Raw genomic sequence first — 7,156 nt, 5'->3', positions numbered from 1 at the left:
ACTATTCCGCACAGGACCGCCACTGTTGAACAGAACAGCCGCTTGCCCTTCGCCACGCCGCGGAGGTTCAGCGCCGCCGGGCCCCCTCAGCTGAGCCCCCGCGGAGGCTCCCCGGAGCGGGCGGGAGGAGGCCCGGGGCGGCGCTCGAGGCCCTGGCCGCGGCTGCCGCCTGGCCGCTCCTCGGCACCCGCAGGGGGCGCCCGCGGGCCGGGCGGCGGGGCCTCGGTCGCCCCCTCCCCTCCCAAGATGGCGGCGGCCGCCTGCGTGCCGGTGCGGGTCTGCCACCAGGAGATCGTCAAGTTCGACCTGGAGATCAAGGCGGCCGTGCAGGTACCGCCGCCCGCCCCCGCGGCGGGTCCCTCCTGCCAGGGCTGCGGGGCGGCCGCCGCCTTGCGCGGGGAGCCCCGGCCGGGCCGGGCCGGGCGGTGCCCGCCGCGGGCCGCGCTGACCGGGCTGTTGTCTTCCAGGACATCCGGGACTGCCCGGGGCCGCTCAGCGCCCTCACGGAGCTCAACGCCGCCGTGAAGGAGAAGTTCCGCCACCTCCGCGGCCGCATCCAGGTGAGGCTCCCGGCCGGGGGCCGCTCCGGTGGCCGGCCTTTGCTCCAGGCCCGTACCGTGCGGCCTGCCGCCGGGCTGCCTGGGGGCGGCTGGCGTGAGGTGGGGCGGTTGGGAGTCCCGGCTGTGGGGTGCTAGTTTATCGGATCAATCTGCTGTTAATTCACTCCCTGGCCGGGGGTGGGGTCTGCGAGTTGCAGGTGGCAGCAGTTGTTGATCAGATTTTCGTGTTTCTGCTTTCCGTCAAAGGAGCTCGAACAGATGGCGAAGGAGCAAGATAAAGAGTCGGAGAAACAAGCCTTGCTGCGGGAAGTGGAAAACCATAAGAAACAAATGCTCAGGTGGGTCGGGCAGCCGGTGCTGTTTACAGGTCCCCTGCAACCAGAAATAATCTGACTTCTGTACAGCATCTTTCGGATCCTGTTTTGCAAATACGGTCGCTGACATGATGCTGTGTTGCCCAAGGCCAAGAGAGAATCAGGGATGGAAAGGGTAGGACTCCCTTCTCCTTTCCTCTCTCCTGTCCTGACTCCCTAACCGTGGTCTGTCCCTTTGAGCAGTTAAGCATGTAAGAAGGTGGCTTGAGACTCTGTCATTTGACAGCTGGTGAGAGTCTGTCACTTGACAGCTGGCACAGTTTTCTTCTTCCCTTGCTCCATAAACGATACGCTTAGGAGAATAAATGACAGGACAGTATGTTGTTATTCTGTGGCGTAATATGGAGAAAGTCCATGCACGTATCTGGGGTGCTCAGTTACAGTGGTGATTGCTTTGTGAAAATTGTTTTTACTTGCAAGGTGTTGCCATCATGTTACAACATTGTACTCTTGTGATTTCAGCAATCAGACAGCTTGGAGAAAGGCAAATCTAGCTTGCAAAATTGCTATCGACAACTCTGAGAAAGATCAACTGCTGCAGGGAAGAGACTCCTTAAGACAAAGGTATTAGACCATCCCACTGTACGATCCGAGATTTAAACAGTGTATGCTATATTCACTAGTTTTAAATGGAAGTGATGTAATGTTTTTAGGTTACTTAATTGTATCTGGAACATAGCTTTTCTTTCATGAGTGCATCTACCTTTTGTGGAGTTTTAACCTGTTAAGGATTGTGATAATTTCAGGTTTTCTTGGCGTTGGCATGTCTAAGCAGAAAAGGGGATAAGTTTTCATAGTTTTTCTGACTGTCTTTTACATTAATTCCAATCAGGGTTATAAACAAGTGATGGATCACTATGCAAGCTGTTTTCACGTGCAAAACTGGATGTAAGCTTATATAACTTCTGTATTGAAAAGTTGGCATATTTAGTATCATGAAGCAATGAATGGGATACCCAGGATAATAAAGTGGTAGTTTGTATCAGTGCTTCCATACCAGCTCATGAAGTTGTACACTCATGGATGAATAAATGGTGAAATATGGGCCCCCGTGAGATTCTGAGCCACTAACAGTTGCTTTGGCTCAGTAATATTTTGTGATTTATTTTTTATTATTTTTTAGTGAAGATGGACTGAATTCCTCATGCAGTAAAAACTGTGTCTTTTGTACATTGGCAGAGATGTTTGGTGCCAAGCTCTGTTCTAAGCTCCCTGGCAGCAGCATTTTCTCCACAGTACCCAAAGACATAATTTTATCCCTACCTGCTTTACTTTTTCCCTTTCTTTTTCAGGAAGACTACAAAGGAAAGTCTGGCAGAGAGTGCGGGTAACATCACGGAGAGTCTGATGGGCATTAGCAGGATGATGTCACAGCAAGTCCAGCAGAGTGAGGAGACCGTGCAAACCCTAGGTACAGATGTTATTTCAGTGTTTGGGTATGGACTGGATGAGTAAAGCACCTTTCACCAGTTCTATTAGGATGTGGAGAGGCAAACTGACATGGTTTGGAGCATAGTGGAAACCTGCTGTGCTGTAGGAGAACTTACTCCAATGATAACTAAAGGACCGTCCAGCAGAACTCCTCTAACAGTTGGATATAAATAGAAAATAATAATGTACATTGTGTGGAGCTGTTTGCTAGAGTTTCTGTTTCATGATCGTGACTAAACAAGGAAAAGAGGGCAGGATGAATGAGCTCTTGTTTTAGCTTCATAGAAAAGCAATTGTAAAAGCAATGTGAGTTCACACGGTGGTAAGAGCGTGTTTGGTGTTACTCTGTGCTGCTGTCTTGGCTTGCATTTGATAATAGCAGAGAAAATAAAAGCGTAGGTACAAGTCCATACACAGAGGAAACTTAGTATGGCTGGAAGACTGTTTTCACCCAGTCTCCAGCTGGGATGACTAAGAGACGAGGAGATCAAGTGACTTGAACCCAAGGTCACTTGCTCTGTCAGCAGTGCATCAGGGACTGTGAAACCAAGATTTCACCCAGTTCTTTGGCTTAGACTCCTAAGACAATAAATCAAGTGACCTGTCAGAACTGGTGATTCATGAAGCATTTAGAAGTTGGATCTGTGTTGCCTGGGCCTCTTACTAGCTGTGCTTTTGAGCAGAAGGGAGAACAGTTTAAAGATGAGGATAAATAACACAACTTTTGCCCTCCTTGTTTTCTGCCCCCGTCTGAGGATGGCAGCTGGGCATAGTTCGTTCATGCAAAAGTAGCATGTTTCTTCTCCCATTAAAAAGACAGTTTGACAGACACTTTTTCACCCTGTTTCTGACTGAACAGCCCTTGGAGTTCATCAAGGGAAAAACTATCAAAGGTCATTTACAAACCCCAGCTGCAAATTCTGAATCAGTAGTTAGAATTTCCTTTTTTCTGAGCAAGCCTTTCCTAGTATGCAGTGAATATATGTGGCTGTGAAGCGGGGAAGCTCTGCTTCGTCATTAACAATGGGAAACAAATTTTCTATTTTCGCTTGGCTCAAAATGCCTCTTTAAGATGGGATGTAATGGTTTGCAAAATATTACAGACTTATTTCTACTATGCTTCTTTTTGTGAACCAGACAACATGCTTGGAGCTTGACCTTTCTTTAATCAAATCAGTTCAGTATAGAGTGATATACCAGCATTCACTGTCGTACAGGGTATGCATTCTGTAATATAAGAAAAAGGGGACTCCTGGGCTTTTGCTTTCATTTAGTAATTTGAAAGAAGGAAGGCTGAGGAGTTTGGGGCCTTTGTTTGTTTGTTTGCTTGTTTGTTTTCTCACAGGGAAGGAGAAGTTGAAAGGGACCGATGTTCCAGCTTGTTGAGACTGATCAATTTTCCTCTAGTTGACTTTCTCTTTTTTATTACGAAAAAAACCCAAAATAATTATGTTTGTCAAAAATAACTATTAAAAACTGCTTAAATTGTTTGAACTGCATAGTTAAGGATCTCTTACTGCTGCATGCTGCTTTTTCACTTTCTGCAACCCCATCTGAATCACACTGATTTACTGCTCTGGCTTGGGGGAACAGTTTAGCTGTGCAATTAATATATTCAAATACTGACCTGTCCTGCTGCTGCTAGAACTGATGCTGATAGTGATGGTGATTTCTCTCTCTTAAATTAGTGGTTCTAGCACCATTCTTATTTCACTCTGCTTCCAGCGAGCCCTCAGGTAGCACTGACTTCGTTCATAAAAAATGTGAACTAGATTTGATCTGGTAATCTAAAAATTAAAAATTCAGGAACAGGACGTAGGGCCTTTAAGCCATTCAGTACTCTTATTTTGCTTTGAGTTTTTCCTTAGCACATCACAACTACGGAGTTGTGAAAGCTTCTGCAAGAACACAGTCTGCATTTGTCTTACCCATAAGTCAGTCTGACCCAGGAGGATCCCACAGGCACTGTGTATTGCCAAATATTGCATGCTTACGTCCTTTGTCGTGTATTCTTGAAGCGCAACCAGCTGAATTTTTTTTTTTCCCTTAATTTCAGCCAATTCTTCACGAACCATCCTGGAAGCAAATGAAGAATTTAAGTCCATGTCTGGGACAATTCAGCTGGGGCGAAAGCTAATAACAAAGTACAATCGCAGGGAACTGACGGACAAGCTGCTAATCTTTCTCGCCCTTGCCTTATTCCTGGCCACGGTGCTCTATATTTTGAAAAAAAGGCTCTTTCCATTTTTATAAAATTCCAAAGGTAAACTGAACTATTATGAAAGATCAGAAGGAGATGGCATAATAACAGTAGGGCTTTTAAATAAAATAATAAAGGGATATTGCAATAGCTGAAAGAGCATTAGAGCAGGCATGACTTTATACTGTCCCCATGGAGCACGTGACCTGCCTAAGAAGAGCTTAAATGAGCACAAGTCGGGAAGAAGCAGGTAGATCAAGGTGTGGAAAGAAGAAACACCAATTTGCCTGTAGGTTTGGGGAACCAGTCAAACACTTGAGGAACTAGGCACTCAAAGGTGCCAGTCTTAACTTTCAACCTCTCTTCGTTTTGCCTTGAAATTAACTTTTGTTGTTGTCTTGGACTAGAAGCTGCTTTGACATCTGTGTATAAGGTGCTGAGAGTAAGAGGAAGGATGTGAGAGAGAAACTCTGATACATTCCGTTAATAAACTATTTATTGTATCCATGTAAACTGAGTTTTGTTTAAAAAAACAAAGTCTGATGGATTGAAAGAGCCTGAATAACTTCCAGTGTAAAAATTCTGCTTAATACTTAACAGCAGTGGTTCCTTGTGGATTGTTTTTTCTGGGAGCATAGCACACATGCAGTCTGGCTCTGTTCCTCTGGCCTTGGGAGGGCTCTGACCAAAGCAAAAATGGGAGCCCCATTTGTTACTATTAATTCACACAATATATTTGAGAATTACATTGCTAATCTGTTGAAATCAAAAGCCTTTGCTCCTTTTGTTCATAAAATTCCACTTTATATTTGCAAAATACTGCCAAGTTGTACGTTTTAAAGTTTTTCTTGCTCATACGGTTGATCTTTTCTCAGTTAGTAAAATCTTTTACAATGATTACCCTCCCTCTCTCACGTGCTTTAGTAATGGGAGTTGATTTGCTTTAATAACATGAATACCGTCCTGCCACACTCCATGTAGTACCTTGAAGTACTGAAAACTACGCTGCAGTGTTCTTAAAAGTGATGTTGCCTTCCCCTCTGGCAATCGTTTTGTTGCTTCTTCAGCATCTGGTGAAGTTGACATTCTGTTTAGGAAATTCTCACAGAATGGTTAGATACTGCCTTCATTTAGTAGTACATTTACATTTAGTAAAAAGTAAACTTTTTTAAGAGGCGGTGCTACATGTATCCTAAGAAATACAACATCAAGCAAATTGCAGTATATAAGTTTACGTTAAATTTGAGGCTAGGTTACCTTTGTAGTTAGTTCTCAGTAGTACGTTTAGAGAGAAGAGGTGGCCAGTCAGTTATCTTGTCGTGATACCCATTTCCTAGATCTTGCCAGTAGTCGCAGTTTACCCTTTTGCTGGCAGCGGCTACAAGCTTGGTTAAATGCAGAAGTGGCAGTAGGTTGTAGTAATCCAAACCGGAGTTCGGGACAGCTGAAGTGGTGATTGCGTGGCCATGTGCATAAACAAGAAAAGTTGGAATTTGTAATCGAGTTCAAAATCAAGGGCTCTGCCTGAAGAGTTGATACCTGAGCCTTTCTTCCTGGGGTAGTAACAAGGGATTTGGAAGCCTCTGCACTAGGATTGGTACATCCCGCAGAGGGCACTACTGCATGGGAGTCGAGAGCCTTTTCTTGCCCTGGAAGTCCTGTAATACACAGACTAGACAGAATGGATGTGGCTTTTTCCGTACCGTTTTTTCATTGTATTTCAATGCAGCGTTACTAATAGCCTTTCCTGAGATACAGAATTACACAAAGATTGAAATAAATTGACAATGTGCATGTTCTGGTTTTGAATGAGAGAGAAATTACTTGGCTTAAAAAAGATAACGTGGCACAAAGTCAACGCATGCATGCTTTTTAATAATAATAAAAGCCTTGCTTTGGAAGAAGTCCTCTGATGAGCAGGCTGCTAACCAAGGAGACCGTTGTGTGCTCTGCAAGTTGGGGCCACAATGGAGCGAGTTTCATCCAGCTCAGCGATACTGGCTGTTGCATTTCATACATATCATCTCTAGCATCAGGCTCCTGCCCTCTCTGGAGCCCGCTCGTCCCTGTGCCCCTCTGCACAGATGTGTACAAACGTACAAAGAGTGATAAAAGTGTGTCCACCTGTCCCCCAGTCTTGGAAAATATGGCTTTAAATACAAATACTATTTAAGACATGAAGATCATTTAGATTATAAATACATTTCAAATGAATTGCTGTGCAGCAGTTCCTATTTTCCAAATCAACAGTGCAGTGCCGTTTTATGCAACTTCAGAGCAGTCAGTAAAATTCTCTTTTTATGGACTACTTACTGCTCCTAGGCCAGATGTAGCAGTGCGGCTTTATTTTTTTCAGCTGGCTTGAAAACAGTCTCATCTTTCTGAAACACGGCACCTGCAGGTGGTCAAACACTAGCTGCCTCAGTGTTTCCTCCCTCATGTGGGTGCAATATAAAAATAGGTTGTTGCTAATCTCTCAGATACTGGGACGCTAAGCAGAGGAGAGAGCTCTGTTGTAAGCAGTGATGCAGCATGACTGTCTGCAGGAAGTTTCACTGGGTTTACCTTTGCGACGTGCTCCCATCAGAACA

The 7,156-nt window shown here is 44.9% G+C and overlaps 1 protein-coding gene across 4 annotated transcripts in view; it reads left to right on the top strand.

Annotated features, from left to right (window-relative positions):
* Positions 1 to 232: 232 nt before the first annotated feature.
* The window catches only part of BNIP1 (BCL2 interacting protein 1), a 178,459-nt gene continuing 171,535 nt past the window's right edge, over positions 233 to 7,156 (top strand). For 3 of the 4 annotated variants that reach the window (XM_076350389.1, XM_076350390.1, XM_076350388.1), the window contains exons 1-5: positions 233 to 330; positions 468 to 560; positions 807 to 898; positions 1,397 to 1,498; positions 2,227 to 2,345. In XM_076350389.1, the coding sequence (XP_076206504.1) occupies positions 247 to 330; positions 468 to 560; positions 807 to 898; positions 1,397 to 1,498; positions 2,227 to 2,345 (490 nt within the window). In that variant the 5' untranslated portion in view covers positions 233 to 246. Of the gene's footprint in view, positions 331 to 467; positions 561 to 806; positions 899 to 1,396; positions 1,499 to 2,226; positions 2,346 to 4,421; positions 5,463 to 7,156 lie in introns of those variants that run through there. The other variant, XM_076350387.1, reaches the window with a different exon arrangement.

Source organism: Aptenodytes patagonicus, chromosome 12 (genome assembly GCF_965638725.1).
Source record: "Aptenodytes patagonicus chromosome 12, bAptPat1.pri.cur, whole genome shotgun sequence".
Taxonomy (NCBI): domain Eukaryota; kingdom Metazoa; phylum Chordata; class Aves; order Sphenisciformes; family Spheniscidae; genus Aptenodytes; species Aptenodytes patagonicus.
Note: the sequence above shows the minus strand (reverse complement) of the source record. Positions and strands in the feature narration are given on the sequence as shown.